The sequence below is a fragment of the Heptranchias perlo genome, chromosome 23 (assembly GCF_035084215.1).
Source record: "Heptranchias perlo isolate sHepPer1 chromosome 23, sHepPer1.hap1, whole genome shotgun sequence".
NCBI lineage: Eukaryota > Metazoa > Chordata > Chondrichthyes > Hexanchiformes > Hexanchidae > Heptranchias > Heptranchias perlo.
This window is the reverse complement of record NC_090347.1, coordinates 30,307,286-30,327,000: the sequence shown is the minus strand read 5'-3', so window position 1 is coordinate 30,327,000 and position 19,715 is coordinate 30,307,286. Positions and strand designations below refer to the sequence as shown.

General features: G+C 44.5%; 1 protein-coding gene across 3 annotated transcripts in view; it reads right to left on the bottom strand.

Annotated features, from left to right (window-relative positions):
- The window catches only part of b3gntl1 (UDP-GlcNAc:betaGal beta-1,3-N-acetylglucosaminyltransferase-like 1), a 309,746-nt gene extending 290,272 nt beyond the window's left edge, over positions 1 to 19,474 (bottom strand). For 2 of the 3 annotated variants that reach the window (XM_068004292.1, XM_068004293.1), the window contains exons 1-2: positions 19,040 to 19,378; positions 10,028 to 10,144 (exon numbers count right to left, since the gene is read on the bottom strand). In XM_068004292.1, the coding sequence (XP_067860393.1) occupies positions 10,028 to 10,144; positions 19,040 to 19,198 (276 nt within the window). In that variant the 5' untranslated portion in view covers positions 19,199 to 19,378. The other variant, XM_068004294.1, reaches the window with a different exon arrangement.
- Positions 19,475 to 19,715: the final 241 nt, after the last annotated feature.

Genomic DNA, 19,715 nt, shown 5'->3' with positions numbered 1-19,715 from the left:
TGTTGAATGGCGGAGCAGGCTCAAGGGGCCGGATTGCCTACTCCTGCTCCTATTTCTTATGTTCTTATGTAAGCAGGAAACCTGTCATCTGTAATCACCGGAACACCTTCACTATTGAAATAGTGAAGTCTGCAGCATTTAATTAGGTTGCATATGGTGACACGACAAGTCCCGGCCAGAAGAAGAACATGTGAAATAGGAGCAGGAGTAGTGCTCGAGCCTGCTCTGGCATTCAATAAGATCAAGGCTGATCTTCAACCTCAACTCCACTTTCCTGCCTGATCCCCATATCCCTTGATTCCCCCTAGAGTCCAGAAATCTGTCCATCTGTCTCTGAGAATGGAGATAACTGGGTAATTCCCCTGTTCATCACACTTGGAGACCGCACTGCTGTAAGTGACTGGGATTGATTAATCATAGAATCATAGAAAATTTACGGCACAGAAGGAGGCCATTCGGCTCATCGTGTCCGCGCCAGCTGAGAAACGAGCCACCCAGCCTAATCCCACTTTCCCGCATCTGGTCCGTAGCCCTGCAGGTCACTGCTCTTCAGGTGCACATCCAGGTTTTTTTTTAAATGAGTTGAGGGTTTCTGCCTCTACCACCCTCTCAGGCAGTGAGTTCCAGACCCCCACCATCCTCTGGGTGAAAAAATGTTTCCTCATTTCCGCTCTAATCCTTCCACCAATCACTTTAAATCTATGCCCCCTGGTTATTGACCCCTCTGCTAAGGGAAATAGGTCCTTCCTATCCACTCTATCTAGGCCCCTCATAATTTTGTACACCTCAATCAAATCACCCCTCAGCCTTCTCTGTTCCAAGGAAAACAACCCCAGCCTATCCAATCTGTCATCATAGCTAAAATTCTCCAGTCCTGGCAACATCCTTGTACATCTTGTCTGCACCCTCTCTCGTGCAATTACATCCTTCCTGTAATGTGGTGACCAGAACTGTATGCAGTACTCAAGCTGTGGTCTAACTAGTGTTTTATACAGTTCCAGCATAACATCCCTGCTTTTATATTCTATGACGTTTTCTGCCCCTTGGTGTTTCTTAGCTCCACCCATACAGATTCCACATCGTGATTTTCTGAGCCAATATCCTTCCTCCTTTACTAACAACTCTATCCTGCCTCCTTTCCCTTTTTGCCTGTCTGTCCTAAATATTGAATACCCCTGGATTTTCAGATCCCATCCTTGGTCACCCTGCAGTCATGTCTCTGTAATCGCAACTATATCATAACCGTTAATATCTATCTGCGCTGTTAATTCATCTAGCTTATTGTGAATGCTCTGCACATTAAGACACAATGCCTTTAGACTTGTCTTTTTAAGATTGCTCGCCATCTTAGTTTTATTTTGCACAATGTCCTATTTGTTTTTCGCCCTTGTTTTCTCTGCCTTCCACTATTGCTTCTTCGCTTTCTGTCTTTTGTTTCTATCCTTGTTTCCCCCTCCTCTGTCTCCCTGCTCAGGTTCCCATCCCCCTGCCACTCTAGTTTAAACCTTCCCCAACAGCACGAGCAAACACCCCCGCGTGGACATCGGTCCCAGTTCTGCTCGGGCGTAACCCGTCCCGCTTGTACAGGTCCCACCTTCCCCAGAACCGGTCCCAATGTCCCAGGAATCTAAATCCCTCCCTCCTACATCGTCCCTGCAGCCACGCATTCATCTGGTCTATTCTTCTCTTCCTGTACTCACTAGCACGTGGCACTGGTAGTAATCCTGAGATCACTACCTTTGAGGTCCTGCTTTTTAATTCCTAACTCTTTAAACTCACCTTGCAGGACCTCATCCCTTTTTTTACCTATGTCGTCAGTACCGATATGGACCACGACTACTGGCTGTTCACCCTCCCCCTCCCCCTCCAGAATGCCCTGCTGCCGCTCCGTGACATCCTCGACCCTAGCACCAAGGAGGCAACATACAATCCTGGAGTCACGTTTGCGGCTGCAGAAATGCCTATCTGTTCCCCTTACAATTGAATCCCCTATCATTATAGCCCTGCCACTGTTATTCCTCCCCTCCTGTGCAGCAGAGTCACCCGTGGTGCCACGAACTTGGCTCTTACTGCTTTTCCCTGATAAGCCATCTCCCCCGACAGTATCCAAAGCGGTATATCTGTTTGAGAGGGAGATAGCCCCAGGGGACTCCTGCACTACCTGCCTAGTCCTTCTACTCTTCCTGGCAGTCACCCATTTCTTTTCTTCCTGCGTAATCTTTACCTGCGGTGTGACCACCTCACTGAATGTGCTATCCACGATAATCTCAGCATCGCGGATGCTCCACAGTGAATCCACCCACAGCTCCAGCTCCGATATACGGTTAGTCAGTAGCTGCAGGTGGACACACTTCCCGCACACGTAGTTGCCAGGGACACCGGTAGTGTCCATGACTTCCCACATAGCGCAGGAGGAGCATATCACGGGTGCAAGCTCTGCTGCCATGACTTGCCTGAGATTAAGCTTGTTAGTTACTCCTCTGGTCCTGTCAATGCTAATCCTTGGTTAGTCTGCCAGAAAGGAAACCTGATTGAAGCTGAAAGGCAATCCCTGCTTTAGATATTTTCATATGCTCCCCCAGATGACTGCGCCAACTCTGGCAATCGCAGCCACGGAAAGCCAGAGTGCAAAGGTCACCGACAACTAGGATTTGAACATAAAACTTCTCGTTGAAATGTCAATGCTCTAGCATTGTAGCCCCAGCCCAACAGACCCCCAACCCCATTTCTTTTTCAATCATAAGTATTTCAGTTTTATCCTTTTCATTCCCTTCAACCTTCACATTTTCAAGCAAGGATAAATGATCTGGGTTACAGACTTCTTCAGACAAGCCATTAGCTAGGATGTGGCCAGAGGGATTGATTTACTCTCCCTCAAAGAGGAACCAACCAGTTGCTGAATAGTCATCTTGCAGCCTGGAAGGTAACAGGAGAAAACTGTCCATTAAGATAGTTCAGCAAATATGGTTTTCAGTTGCATAGCTCGGATTATCGATCATAAAACAAAGACCATTATACTTAGGCTATATAGGCTTTGGTACATTTGCATTTCAAAGTACTTGGGTCCAGTTTTGGTCTGTACACATAATGAAAGATGTAGAGGCTTGAGAGTAGGTGCAGGGGAGGTCGAACAGAATGATACCCAGCCTTAAGGCTCTCAGTTATGAGGATAGGAACAAAAGGTTAGGACTATTTACTTTGGAGAAATGGAGGCTTAGAGGAAATAGGATTGAAGGATTGTATTCAGTGAGGTTGGATAGATTATTTGATGTGGATAAGAATGGTAGGACTAAAGGACATGCATATAACATATGCAGGAAAGGAGTTAGGCTAAATACCAGAAAGCATTTCTGGTCATAGAAAGTCATCAGCTTCTGGAACAGAGTACCTAAATGTGTAATAAAAACAGAAAATGCTGGAGAAGCTCAGCAAGTGAGGCAGCATCTGTGGAGAAAGAAACAGAGTTAACGTTTCAGGTTGAAGACCTTTCGTCAGAACTGGAAGATGTTAAGAGTTAAAGTTTTTGAGCAAGTACAGAGCCAGGGAAAGGGGGTGGGGAGGGAGGAAGGGGAGGGAAAGAAAGAACAAAAGGGAAGATCTCTGATAGGGTGGAGGGCAGGAGTGATTAAATGACAAAAGGGATGATGGTGCAAGGTTAAGAAACAAAAGATTCGTCAAGATTAGCTGTAAATGGCAGCAGCAGAGCCATTACCAGCACTAACTGACCGAAAAAATGGGAGCAGTGGTTATGATCTGAAGTTATTGAAATCAGTGTTGAGTTCGGAAGGTTGTAAAGTGCCTGAACAAAAGATGAGGTGCTGTTCCTCGAGCTCACAATGAACTTAATTGGAACAGTGTAAGAGGCCGAGATCAGAGAGGTCAGAGTGGGAGTGGGAAGGGGAATTAAAATGGCAAGCAACCAGCAGGTCAGGGTCACACTTGCGGACAGGGCGGAGGTGTTCAGCAAAGCGATCACCCAGTCTGCTTTTGGTCTCCCCAATGTAGAGATCGCACTGTGAGCAGCGAATACAGTATACTAAATTGAAAGTAGTACAAATAAATCACTGTTTCATCTGGAAGGAGTGTTTGGGGGCCTGGACGGTGGGAAGGGAGGAGGTGAAGGGGAAGATGATGCATCTCCTGCGCTTGCACGGGAAGGTGCCTTGGGAATTCAATTAATTAAATAAAAATCTGGAATTAAAATACGAGTATCAGTAATGATGGCCATGAAACTACCGGATTGTCGTAAAAACCCATCTGGTTCACTAATGTCCTTACCCGGTCTGGCCTATATGTGACTCCAGACCCACAGCAATGTGGTTGATTCTTAATTGCCCTCTGAAATGGCCTAGCAAGCCACTCAGATGTAAAATCTCGCTACGAAAAGTCATAATAAGAATAAAACCGGACGGACCACCCGGCATCGGACCACTAGGCACCGGACACGACAACGGCAAAACACCAAGCCCAGTCGACCCTGCAAGGTCCTCCTTACTAACATCTGGGAACTTGTGCCAAAATTGGGAGAGCTGTCCCACAGACTAGTCAAGCAACAGCCTGACATAGCCATACTCACAGAATCATACCTTTCGGCCAATGTCCCAGACTCTTCCATCACCATCCCTGGGTATGTCCTGTCCCACCGGCAGGACAGACCCACGAGAGGTGGCGGTACAGTGATATACAGTCAGGAGGGAGTGGCCCTGGGAGTCCTCAACATTGACTCTGGACCCCATGAAATCTCATGGCATCAGGTCAAACATGGGCAAGGAAACCTCCTGCTGATTACCACCTACCGTCCTCCCTCAGCTGATGAATCAGTCCTCCTCCATGTTGAGCACCACTTGGAGGAAGCACTGAGGGTAGCAAGGGCATAAAATGTACTCTGGGTGGGGGACTTCAATGTCCATCACCAAGAGTGGCTCGGTAGCACCACTACTGACCGAGCTGGCCGAGTCCTGAAGGACACAGCTGCTAGACTGGGCCTGCGGCAGGTGGTGAGCGAACCAACACGAGGGAAAAACTTACGTGACCTCGTCCTCACCAATCTACCTGTCGCAAATAGATCTGTCCATGATAGTATTGGTAGGAGTGACCACCGCACAGTCCTTGTGGAGATGAAGTCCCATCTTCGCACTGAGGACACCATCCAACGTGTTGTGTGGCACTACCACCGTGCTAAATGGGATAGATTCAGAACAGATCTAGCAGCTCAAAACTGGGCATCCATGAGGCGCTGTGGGCCATCAGCAGCAGCATTGTATTCCAGCACAATCTGTAACCTCATGGCCCGGCATATTCCTCACTCTACCATTACCAACAAGCCAGGGGATCAACCCTGGTTCAATGAGGAGTGTAGAAGAGCATGCCAGGAGCAGCACCAGGCGTACCTAAAAATGAGGTGCCAACCTGGTGAAGCTACAACTCAGGACTACATGCATGCTAAACAGCGGAAGCAACATGCTATAGACAGAGCTAAGCGATTCCACAACCAACGGATCAGATCAAAGCTCTGCAGTCCTGCCACATCCAGTCGTGAATGGTGGTGGACAATTAAACAACTAACGGGAGGAGGAGGCTCTGCAAACATCCCCATCCTCAATGATGGCGGAGTCCAGCACGTGAGTGCAAAAGACAAGGCTGAAGCGTTTGCAACCATCTTCAGCCAGAAATGCCGAGTGGATGATCCATCAAGGCCTCCTCCCGATATCCCCACCATCACGGAGGCCAGTCTTCGGCCAATTCGAATCACTCCACGTGATATCAAGAAACGGCTGAGTGCACTGGATACAGCAAAGGCGATGGGCCCCGACAACATCCCAGCTGTAGTGCTGAAGACTTGTGCTCCAGAACTAGCTGCGCCTCTAGCCAAGCTGTTCCAGTACAGCTACAACACTGGCATCTACCCGACAATGTGGAAAATTGCCCAGGTATGTCCTGTCCACAAAAAGCAGGACAAATCCAATCCGGCCAATTACCGCCCCATCAGTCTACTCTCAATCATCAGTAAAGTGATGGAAGGTGTCGTCGATAGTGCTATCAAGCGGCACTTACTCACCAATAACCTGCTCACTGATGCTCAGTTTGGGTTCCGCCAGGACCACTCGGCTCCAGACCTCATTACAGCCTTGGTCCAAACATGGACAAAAGAGCTGAATTCCAGAGGTGAGGTGAGAGTGACTGCCCTTGACATCAAGGCAGCATTTGACCGAGTGTGACACCAAGGAGCCCTAGTAAAATTGAAGTCAATGGGAATCAGGGGGAAAACTCTCCAGTGGCTGGAGTCATACCAAGCACAAAGGAAGATGGTAGTGGTTGTTGGAGGCCAATTTTCTCAGCCCCAGGACATTGCTGCAGGAGTTCCTCAGGGCAGTGTCCTAGGCCCAACCATCTTCAGCTGCTTCATTAATGACCTTCCCTCCATCATAAGGTCAGAAATGGGGATGTTCGCTGATGACTGCACAGTGTTCAGTTCCATTCGCAACCCCTCAAATAATGAAGCAGTCTGAGCCCGCATGCAGCAAGACCTGGACAACATCCAGGCTTGGGCTCATAAGTGGCAAGTAACATTCGCGCCAGACAAGTGCCAGGCAATGACCACCTCCCCTTGACATTCAACGGCATTACCATCGCCGAATCCCCCACCATCAACATCCTGGGGGTCACCATTGACTAGAAACTTAACTGGACCAGCCATATAAATACTGTGGCTACGAGAGCAGGTCAGAGGCTGGGTATTCTGCGGCGAGTGACTCACCTCCTGTCTCCCCAAAGCCTTTCCACCATCTACAAGGCACAAGTCAGGAGTGTGATGGAATACTCTCCACTTGCCTGGATGAGTGCAGCTCCAACAACACTCAAGAAGCTCGACACCATCCAAGATAAAGCAGCCCGCTTGATTGGCACCCCATCCACCACCCTGAACATTCACTCCCTTCACCACCGGCGCACTGTGGCTGCAGTGTGTACCATCCACAGGATGCACGGCAGCAACTCGCCAAGGCTTCTTCGACAGCACCTCCCAAACCCGCGACCTCTACCACCTAGAAGGACAAGAGCAGCAGGTACATGGGAACAACACCACCTGCACGTTCCCCTCCAAGTCACACACCATCCCGACTTGGAAATATATCGCCGTTCCTTCATTGTCGCTGGGTCAAAATCCTGGAACTCCCTTCCTAACAGCACTGTGGGAGAACCGTCACCACACGGACTGCAGCAGTTCAAGAAGGCGGCTCACCACCACCTTCTCGAGGGCAATTAGGAATGGGCAATAAATGCTGGCCTTGCCAGCGACGCCCACATCCCGTGAACGAATAAAAAAAGAGAGCAAGTGTTGGGGGTGATGGAAGAGTAGATCAGGGTGTTGCAGAGGGAGCGGTCCCTTCGGAATGCTGAATGGGGAGGGGAGGGGGAAAGATGTGTTTGGTGGTGGGATCGCGCTGGAGGTGGCGGAAAAGGCAGAGGATTATACGTCGAATGTGGAGGCTGGTGGGGTGGAAGGTGAGAACAAGGGGGACCCCATTGTGGTTCTGGGAGGGAGGGGATGGGGGGAGAGCAGAAGTGCGTAAAATGGGACGGACAAAGTCGAGGGCCCTGTCAACTACAGTGGAGGGGATTCCTTGGTTGAGGAAAAAAGAAGACATATTGGAAGCACTGGAGCGGAAGGTGGTATCATCAGAACAGATGCGACGGAGACGGAGAAACTGGGAGAAGAGAATAGTGTCCTTACAGGAAGCTGGGTGGGAGGAAGTGTAATCAAGGTAGCTGTGGGAGTTGGTGGGCCTATAATAGATATTGGTTGACAGTGTATCACCAGAAACGGAGATGGAGAAGTCAAGGAAGGGAAGAGTCGGAGATGGACCATGTGAAGGTGAGGGAAGGGTGGAAATTGGAAGCGAAGTTGATGAAATTTTCCAGTTTGGGGCTAGAGCAAGAAACAGCTTCGATACAGGCATTAATGTACCAGAAAAAGAGATGAGGGAGGGGGCCTGAGTCAGGCTGGAACAAGAAACGTGCCATGTATCCCACAAAAAGGCAGACATAGCTTGACCGACACAGGTTCCCATAGCGCCACCTTTTACTTGGAGGAAATGAGTGGAGTCAAAAGGTGAAGTTGTTCAATGTAAGAACAAGTTCCAAGCAGAGGAGGGTGGATGGGGACGGGTTGGGCCTCCGTTCAAGGAAGAAGCAGAAGGCCCGCAGGTCATCCTGGTGGGGGACGGAGGTGTCGAGGGACTTGACATCCATGGTGAAAAGGAGACGGTTCGGGTCGGGGAACTGAAAACTGTGTATCCAAATGTGTGGTGGGTGTGGAGTCGCTACAGTTCTTTAAAAGAAGAGGACATTTCCAGTTGTAAAGGGTAGGTTAATCGTTAGTTTTCAACTGAGAGGTTATGGGCAACCACAGTCTCCTGCAGCTTTACTTGATTTCCTTAGAGAGTCAGAAGAATTTCCCTGGGCTTTCCCTGAATTGGCTGCAAGCTTTTTTCTTTTTCTTGCCTTTCTCAGAAGATGATGTGATTAAGGGTGGGTTAATGAGGTGCATGGTGTTTTGTCCAAATAAGCACTCGAATTGGTAGTAATAACTAACTGCTCTTATTTCCACACCCTCCAGAATATTTCCGTCAAGGAGTAACAAAAACGATACAAGAGGCACCTTGGAGTGTAATTGCTACAATGTACTTACTCCCACCAGAGGGCCATCTAGTGCTCAGTTAACAATATGCAAGTACCATCCATATCACATGGCTGCACCATGACCGGATGGAATGGGCTCGATCGTTTTTTTTTTAAAACCCCACCCTTCTTTTCATTTGAGTTTATCTATAATTCAAACTAAAATGTTCTGACTGGGAATATTGTGCTTGAACACAATATGTAATAGACGTTTAATTATGCTTTGTATACCACAAGTGCTGGGACGCAAACCATTGGTTACACTTTCATTATTAAACAGTTTTTTATTTGCATAATTTATTTGTGGGATTACTTTCCTGCACTCCCCTGAGCCCGTGGAACTACTTCATTCATAGCTCTAAAAGCAGAGTTTTAACCTTTAGTGTTATGACTCATTGGCAGTGTAGATATTACAAAATTAGAAATATAGTTTCAAATCAACAGGCTAAAAGAAAGGAACTGAAATCAGGAACGTGTCCCTCTTGCTGGTATTTTGCGGTAAAGCCACATGTAGTAGTGCTCACGTTGATTTATGGTCTTCTAATATTTAGTTACAGTAACAAAAATTTAAACTAGCTACATGTTAAGTTATCAATAAAAAGATCTATTTGAACCTGAATCTCATCGACAGGAGTTTCAAGATGGCAAAGAAAATTGTCAATAGACAGATCAAAGTTACTTCACATAAAAACACAGTATTAAAAAGCCTTCCATATTTATAATATCCCAATTACAACCAAATTGAAATAATTAAATGTAAAATTTTGCTTTATTGCCAACTTATACCAGCCATGCCTGTAAAATGAGTTATTTAGTTCCTTTCACTACTTTTTTAATATGTATTTCCACCTCCACCCACTCCCAATTTCTGACCTCCTCATTTGAGTGTGGCAACTTTTGCTGAGGTACAGATTCACAGGCATTGACCATCCTCTCGTACCTGGCCCAAGTAGCTGGTCTTTGTATGGGAATCAATGTGTTAAATGTTGACAGGCTCTTTGCCCTTGGAAAGCATCGCAGCTGAACCTCATCCTACCGTTATGTTCAGGAGAAAGGATATTGGCTGCTTTTTCCCCTCCCTAGCCAGGGACAGTAAGGCTGATTGTAGCAACCCTACCATCTGAGCCCAGCTAACGCAGTGGAGACCAAAGCTTGAGCTTGGAACCTTCTGGTCTGTATAACTCAGTTCCACATGGCCCAGTACTTTTACTAACTCAGCCACAGAGCAAAGGGTCTAGTTTCTTTCACTTATTTGATATATTCTGTACTCAAAGGCAAGCGCTCCTGCTACACAAGGGATTCAGTCAAAGTGTTACAGAGAAAGTTTAAAGTAAATACACTGTACAACCTTGCTGGCGTCATTGAAAACTGATAACTGCATGGATCCCTGGAAATCCTGCTCCAAAACTGATTGCAGGCATTCATCCAACCACCTCGCTGCATTGTGAACTGGCAGGATAATAGACTGTAAGTCAAAGGAGAGAAGGAAAGTAATAAATACATAGCAACATGTAGATTAAGCAGTACACATTTTGGTGACTGGACAAGCCTTAATAACTGTCCAAAATAACCTTACATGACACAGAAAACAGGAAAGTGCCATTTTACCCAACAAACCTGCCCTCTTTTTTGATTGATCTCAACTGCATCTTTTCACAATATCAACCCATCCCCTCTTTCTCCAGAAATAAATCTAATTGTCTCTTGAACACAACACCTTGGCCTTCTCGATAGAAGAATTTAGGTAAGGTCAGGTTTTGGTAAAGTTCTTTTTCACAGGCCCTGTATAATGACTGCTATAGGCAATTTAGATTTACTGTAGCCTTTTTGCTCAATGGTTGCAATTGCCTTCTCAAAAATTCTATAGCCCATAACTCTATGCATTGGCAGTCAGATGTCCACATTGAACTGAAGTTCTGGTTTGTAGATAGACATGTATTTCAGATAAATATCTATCTATCAAATTGCAAATAAGTTCCAAGAACAATACAAATACAGAATTGTAGGATGAATTTGCTACAACTATAGCAATGCAATAACTATAGCAATGCTGAATTTTCTTAAAAATTATCTTGCAGATTTTATAGTGAGTAAAGAATGATATGATTATTGAATTGTAAAAGAAATATATGTTCCCTGTATGAATCAACATTCTTTTAATACAGAGTTCACGTCACCTAAAGGGGACTCACCACCCATCTTAAAATGTCAGACCACAACATTCAGTCAGTGTATAAGGGGTTAAGGTTGAGCAACGACTAATCTAGCAATCTGCATTAGTATTAGGTAGCATCCACTTTGAACTACTAGGAAACTCACTTCAACTGTCATTTTCTTCTTATTAACAAAATCTAGCTGATGACATCCTGCTTGTTAGCAAAGCCAGTAAGCACAGAGTTACTGATTGGTTTACAGTGATGACACTGAACTACAATAAATAGAAATCAGTGCTTAAGAAAGAAATAAGCTGTAAATAAATTATTTTTCTACCACTTTTATCTTCATTTCTTTTCTGAATGGCTTATATTAGAAACTGAACATTTAGAAGGATGTGGAGAAAGGGGCTGAGTGGAGACTCAACCCTTTCTCTCTGCAAATATGAACTGATTACTAGGAATTTAAGGAGTCTTACAACACCAGGTTATAGTCCAACAGCTTTATTTGAAATCACAAGCTTTCGGAGGCTTCCTCCTTCGTCACCGACGAAAGCTTGTGATTTCAAATAAAGCTGTTGGACTATCACCTGGTGTTGTAAGACTCCTTAAATTTGTCCACCCCAGTCCATCACCAGCATCTCCACATCATGATTACTAGGAAGTCACTGTGGATCATTTTTATCCATCTTCTAGAGGCCAATTATAAAATGCCAGTAGCAGAAGCCTAGAATTAGGTCATCTGCTATTTCCTTACAAGTGATGGAGTAGCTAATCACCTAATTCGACACTTCTGCTAATGGCACTGAATAATTGGAAGAGAGAGTTCGAAAGAGAAAATAAAATAACTTTTTAAGAATGGGAGTTGGAATTTTTTTTTAAAACAGTAAAGAAAGCCCCATTTGCATTAGTGTCTGGTTTAGATTTGGAAAAAATATTTTTGAATCCCTCACAATTTTGAAAGCCAATGATCAATCGGATGCCTTAACTAAAGAGTTCATTTGCGGCTCGCTAATGTGCTCAAGAAAAGCCACGAATATCCCAGACTCAATCTCAGGTCAGTCTTGAGTTAATTATTGTAGGTTGAAGCTGTGGGAGGGGTGCTACAATTGAGCTCAGTGCCCTTGAGTTAGAGAGGGGAAAATTGGGTCGGGTTCCTGTTCTTGCTCGTTATTCAGTAAGATCCTTTCCTGGATGAATAGCTTCAATTCACTCCATATCACCAGAGGCCATAAAGTGGATGACAAACTTAGACGTCGACATTTAATGTTGCTTTTCAAGCTGCTGTACAAAAGAAGATTCAGCGACCTCTGTAGGAAGTACATGTATGTGGATGTTGAGTGAGAACTGGATACAGCTCAGCTCTGGTGCATCACTGTGGTTAACTAACCCACCGACACTCACTATTCAAGACTCACACATGAAGAGTGGCCAGTTGGCAAGGTGCCAGAGAGTCATCACACTCACACTTTCCAGAAAGGCATCAATGCCTTCAAGAGATGGGGAAGGAAGACCATCAGAAATAATTTGTGATATCATCTGAACTCAGTTTTTTATGCATATTAGGAGAACGGGCAGCTCGACTCCAGGCAGAGCTTCCCAAGTCATGTTGAATCGCATTTGAAAAGCATCAGACCTTCGTACTCAAGGTGGGTATCTTAAGTAGCCAAATAACCTACGTCCATTTCACACATTCAACTTGCATCTTATGCCCACACAACATTGTACGGACAGATAGATTTCAAATTACCTGAAGTACTACTCAAGTTATGTGTTGCGAACGTGTCAATTTTTTTCAGCACAGTAATTGTTAAAATATGTTTTCAAGATCATGACTCTGGAGCTGACTCATTTCATAGCAAATGTTATTTTTGCTTTATTTCACACTTTGTCACATTCATCTCTGTAGGCTAGATATTACAGCTGTTATCAGTCTCAGTTTTATGAACATAGTGTAGCTAACACTGAGTGGTGAGTCACTCAATTGCTATCTTGCAGGAAACAGTGGTGAGCCAGCTCTCGACTACTGAAAACAACACAAGCATCGATTTCCATTTGTCAACGTCGCTTCAATATTCACTGATGAACTTATGAAGGAAACTTTGTCCTGGCTATTATGACTGGAACAAAAACATCAGTTTAACCTCTGAAGGATGTCAAATCCAGGAGCTTGAAGGATTTTCTAGACATCTACTTGCAATAAGGTTGACAAATCTAGGACCCAAGCATCGAGCATAAATAACCATGGGTTTATTCTTGACATCTTAGTGACATCAATTCCAAATTTCCAGGAACTAACAAGTCAAGATTATAATGGGGAAAATCTAAGTCACACAAAAATGTGCATATGCAAACGTCAACTTGTGAGTCCCATACAGCGTGACACTGCAAAGCTGCCAAGTGATATTAAATCATCTATTAATGGTTTAACTATCTATGCAGCAAACAATGTTTTGGTTTAATCCATAAAACCCTGAGGTTCAACCTGATTTCCACCTTTTGCTATGAATCCTTTTACAAAAACAATTGGGTGGGGGGGGGGGGGGTAGAAACATTGAGTTTCAGCGCAGTACAATCTGAGATTTGCATTCTTCAACACAAAACACTTAACTAGTTCTAGCAAACATGACTTGGGCACTATTCTTTATAACATCAGTTCAAGCAGTAGAAGCATTGGCTGATGACCACTGCCAAGCTGTTTGTGGGGGGTGGGCAAAGGGTATTAAGTGGAGGTCAGGTCAGGTCATTTTCCCCACAGAGAACTAGAGGAAAAAACTCATTAGGTGAGTCGCCTCATGCCATTTTCATGTGTTTTCTAGTAGCTGATTATGGAATGGAGGAGGCTTGGGAACAGGTGGTCTACTTTGCTAAGTTAAGTTAAGGCACAAAGTGGGATGAGCTTCAATGGTTGAATGGCCTTTTCTTTTGTCTGTTCAACTTCAGCTAAGGAGGTGTAGGAAGACCACAAAGTGGAAGAAAATATTTACTAAAAGCAAGAAAAGGTCCTCATTTACACCAAAGGTGAAAATATCACTCTCATTGAAAAGAACCTTTGATGATTGTACCCAAACATTAACATTCCGTCCCATTTGCTTGCACGTTTTGACAATTTCCAGTATGTTTGTACTGTTTACCAGTGAGCAGACAGTGAAGCTTAGGACAAGGGCATAGAATCATAGAATGTTTACAGCACAGAAGGCGGCCATTCGGCCCATCGAGCCCAGCCGGCTCTTTGTAAGAGCAATCCAGTTAGTCCCATTCCCCCGCTCTTTCCCCATAGCCCTGCAAATTTTTTCCCTTCAAATATTTATCCAATTCCTTTTTGAAAGCCACGAATGAATCTGCTTCCACCACCCTTTCAGGCAGCACATTCCAGATCATAACTACTCGCTGCATAAAAGAGTTTTTCCTCATGTCGCCTTTGGTTCTTTTGCCAATCATCTTAAATCTGTGTCCTCTGGCTCTCAAACCTTCCGCCAATGGGAACAGTCTCTCTCTATCCTCTGTCTAGACCCCTCATGATTTTGAATACCTCTATCAAATATTCTCTTAACCTTCTCTGCTCTAAGGAGAACAACCCCAGCTTGTCCAGTCTATCCACATAACTGAAATGCCTCATCCCTGGAACCATTCTAGTAAATCTTTTCTGCACCCTCTCTAAGGGCTTCACATCCTTCCTAAAGTGCGGTGCCCAGAATTGAACACAAAACTCCAGCTGTGGCCAAACCAGTGTTTTATAAAGGTTCAACATAACTACCTTGTGTTTGCACTCTATGCCTCTATTTATAAAAGCCCAGGATCCTATATGCTTTTTTAACTGCTTTCTCAATCCATCTCTGTTCCAGCACCCCCTTTAGAATTGTACCATTTAGCTTAAATTGCTTCTCCTTATTCTTCCTGCCAAAATGTATCACTTCGCACTTCTCTGCATTAAATTTCATCTGCCATGTGTCCGCCCATTCCAACAGCCTGTCGATGTCCTGAAGTCCATTACTATTCTCCTCACTGTTTACTACACCTCCAAGTTTTGTGTCATCTGCAAATTTTGAAATTGTGCCCTGTACACCCAAGTCCAAGTCATTTATATAAATCAAAAAAGCAACGGTCCTAGTACCAACCCATGGGGAACACATCTGTATACCTTCCTCCACTCCGAAAAACAACCGTTCACCACTGCTCTCTGTTTCCTGTCACTTAGCCAATTTCGTATTTATGCTGCTACTGCTCCTTTTATTCCATGGGCTTCAAATTTGCTGACAAGCCTATTATATGGCACTTTGTCAAACGGCTTTTGGAAGTCCATATACACCACATCAACAGCGATGCCCTCATCATCCATCTCTGTTACCTCATCAAAATACTCAATCAAGTTAGTTAAACACATTTAACAAATGCTTTTAACAAATCCGTGCTGGCTTTCCTTTATTAATCCACACTTGTCCAAATCACTATTAATTTTGTCCCAGATTATCATTTCTAAAAGCTTCCCCACCACAGAGGTTAAACTGACTGGCCCGTAATTGCCGGGGTAATCCTTACACCCTTTTTTGAACAAGAGTGTACAATTTTTGAACAATTCTCCAGTCCTCTGGCACCACCCTCGTATCTAAGCAGGATTGGAAGATTATGGCCAGTACCTCTGCAATTTACACCCTTCCCTCAGCAACCTAGGAGGCATCCCATCCAGACCGGGTGACTTATCTACTTTAAGTGCAGCCAATCTTTCGAGTACCTCCTCTTTATCAAGTTTTAGCCCATCTAGTGTCTCAACTACCTCCTCTTTTATTGTGGCTTTGGCAGCATCTTCTTCTTTGGTAAAGACAGATGCAAAGTACTCATTTAGTAACTCAGCCATGCCCTTTGCCTCCATGCGTAGATCTCCTTTTTGATCCCTAATCGGCCCCACCCCTCCTCTTATTACCCGTTTACATGCCTATAGAAGACCTTTGGATTCCCTTTTATGTTAGCCACCAGTCTATTCTCATACTCCCTCTTTGCCCCTTTTATTTCCTTTTTCACTTCTCCTCTGAATTTTCTATATTCAGCCTGGTTCTCACTTGTATTATCAACCTGACATCAGTCGTACGCCCCCTTTTTCTGCTTCATCTTACTCTCTATCTCTTTCGTCATCCAGGGAGCTCTGGCTTTGGTTGCCCTACCTTTCCCCCTCTTGGGAATTTACCTAGACTGTACACGAACCATCTCCTCTTTAAAGGCCATTCATTACTCAATTACAGTTTTGCCAGCCAATCTTTGATTCCAATTTACCCGGGCCAGATTCATTCTCAACCCACTGAAATTGGCCTTCCTCCAATTAAATATTTCTACTCTAGATCCCTCCTTGTCCTTTTCCATAACTAATCTAAACCTTATGATACTATGATCGCTGTTCCCTAAATGTTCCCCCACTGACACTTGCTTCACTTGACCCACTTCATTCCCCAGAACTAGAACCAGCAATGCCTCCTTCCTCATTGGGCCGGAAATATACTGATCAAGAAAGTTCTCCTGAACACACACCAGAAATTCCTCCCTCTCTTTGCCCTTTACACTATTACTATTCCAGTCTATATTAGGATAGTTGAAGTCCCCCATTATCACTACTCTATAGTTCTTGCACCTCTCTGTAATTTCCTTACAAATTTGCTCCTCTATATCCTTCCCACCAGTTGATGGCCTATAGAATACACCCAGTAGTGTAATGGCACCTCTATTGTTTCTTAACTCTAACCAAATAGATTCTGTCCTTGACCCCTCAAGGACATCCTCTCTCTTCAGCACTGCAATATTCTCCTTAATCAATACCACCACCCCCTCCTTTTTTCCCTTCCCTATCTTTCCTGAACACCTTGTATCCAGGAATATTTAGTATCCAATCCTGCCCTTTTTTGAGCCAGGTCTCCGTTAACCATCACTACATCATACTCCTATGTGGCTTTTTGCGCCTGCAGCTCACCATTCTTATTTACCATGCTTCGTATGTTTACACACATGCACTCTAAACCTATCTTAGGCCTTCCCGTATTCTCTCTTAGTCTGATCCCACCTAATACCGTACTATTGCATACTCTAGTGCTATCTGTCTCTCCCAATCCTTTGTGCACGTTGTTTCTTCTTTCTAATGCTACATCATGGTGCCCATCCCCCTGCCAAATTAGTTTAAACCCTCCCCCACAGCATTAGTGAATCTTCCCATGAGGACATTGGTCCCAGCTCTGTTGAGGTGCAACCCATCCATCTTGAACAGGTCCTTCCTGCCCAAGAACTGGTCCCAATGCCCCAAGAATCTGAAGCATTCCCACTTGCACATGTCTCTAGCCATGCATTAACCTGCCTCATCTTCCTATTTCTGTACTCACCAGCGCGAGGCACACTAATCCAGAGATTACTACCTTTGAGGCCCTGTTTTATAACTTCCTCCCTAGCTCCTGAAACTCTGACTGCAGGATCTCTCCCCTTTCCTTTCCTATGTCATTGGTGTCCTGGCTGTTTCATGAGCATGCTTGTTCCTCAGCATGAAGATGTTGGTATGCATCATCTTACATATTATAGCATACAAATGCTGACTGCAGTTCAAAAGGGACTGCAGTGCATGTTTGGGTTCAGTGGCCTAAGTAACTTTGTATGGTGTAATAATACCCAATGATAATCTCATATTTTTACATAGAATGTACAGCACACAAACAGGCCATTCGGCCCAACAGGTCTATGCCGGTATTTACACTCCACACGAGCCTCCTCCCACTCTTCTTCATCAAGCCCCATCAACATATCCTTCTATTCCTTTCTCTCTCGTGTGTTTATCTAGTTTCCTCTTAAATGCATCTATGCTAATCGCCTTAACTACTCCTTGTGGTCGCGTGTACCACATTCTAGTCATTCTCTGGGTAAAGACATTTCTCCTGAATTCCCTATTGGATTCATTAGTGACTGTCTTATATTTATGGCCCCTCGTTCTGGTCTCCTTCCCATTTGAGGCCACTTCTGCAACCAGGGAATAATAATTCATCATTTATTGCTTAAGAACTACGGTCTTTATTTGGTTTTCTATACCCTCAGACACATATCATTTTAAAATTAAAAAATAAACAAAACCTTTTCAGCCAATTCCATCTGCTCTCAGCCCTGCACCAATGCTACTCTGTAACTCTCCAAGAATTTTTTTTTATATTGAAAGAAATGTGTAAATTACAGAGTGGTCCGTTGATTCTTCCTCCAGTCCTGCCCCCCCCCCCCAACCTCCCCTCTATGAGGATACACTCTGCTTCTGACAGTTTTCAATTGGAAATTTCAAAACCGAGATTGATAGATTGGAACCAAGGCAGGTAAACGGAGTTAGGATACAGATGAGCAGTGATCTAATTGAAAGGCGGAACAGGCTCGAGGAGCTGAATGGCCTACTCCTGTTCCTATGCCTCCACCCAACACCAGCACTGACAGTGCAGCTCATGTCAGCCATGGCTCAGTGGGTAGCACTCACGCCTGAGTCAGGAGGTTGTGGGTTCAAGTCCCACTCCAGTGCAATGCTGCACTGTCGAAGGTGTCGTCCTTCAGACGAGACGTTAAACTGAGGCCCCGTCTTCCATCTCAGGTGGATGTAAAAGATCCAACCTCACTATTCTGAAAAAGAGCAGAATTCTCCCTGGTGTCCTGGCCAATATTTATCCCTTAACCAACATCACTCAAAACAGATTATCTGCTCATTACCATATGGCTGTTTGTGGGATGCTGCTGTGTGCAAATTGGCTGCTGTGTTTCCTACACTGGCTGCTAAGGGCTTTGGCCCAAAGTCATGACAGTTGCTATATAAATGCATTATGTCTTTCACTCACAGCTGGGATTCAGAATTCACGGTGGGAAATTGTAGCTGAGCCCATTTTGTATCATGCCTCGCTACAATGCATCATGCCTCCTACAACTCAACAATTATAGTGAAAACTACCTCACAGCTCCTTAACTAATTGAACATAGCATTTTGGGCCCAAAGATGCATTTAACAAAAATCAGCAATTGGTAGCACCAATACAAGAGGGAGGGTACGAGTACTGGGCCTTAACTTAACTCCATTGACCATTCCTGAAATGTAATGAAACAATGCAGTTCTGGAATCACTTGTGATTTCATCACAATCATCTGTGTTGCAATCAAATAACATATATAAGATCTATGTATGAAAATCTGTAATTCATTTCAGCTGCTAAACATACCACATCGCTTAAGTAATCTTCCCTCTCACAATCTAATCTGCGCTGGTCACTATTTTCTGATGGTGAAACGCATCTGCGCTTTGTTGGATTGGAATCAGCAGAGTCTTCGTTTCCGATTTTAGTGGACTTGTCACGATCTGACACATAAATTACTGACATTATTTAAGTAAGCTTTGCAGGAACTTCCATTTAAAAAAAAACACGAGGCCTACCGAAACTAGATCTGCCCTGAACTGATCTAAACATGCACAGCAGGAACTGTTGCCCAGTCACGACCTACATGCAACAATGTATATAAGTGAGAAATAAAATAAATAGCTGTATGCGACTGCTCCGCTCTGCCCCGACCTGGTGAAATTAACCTGATGGAACACAAAGTATCCGGAAACACTGCACCCGTACGTCCCGCCTCCTCTCCACTGTGATTGGTGTAGATTCCAGACTTGGACTTGGTGGTAACTGATTGGTCGGTAAAGCTGCAAATCATCCCACCCTGGCCACTATCAGCTCTCCAATCTTGGTTTGGACAAGACTGGCTGGTTTTTGTTAATTGCCTAACACACGACAATACATGTTTTTAATACAACGAAAAGAAACCTTCAAAATCAGGAACACTCATGTAGAACAATTAGCAGTGAAACATTTCTATTGGGAATGTGCTATATATACCATATGC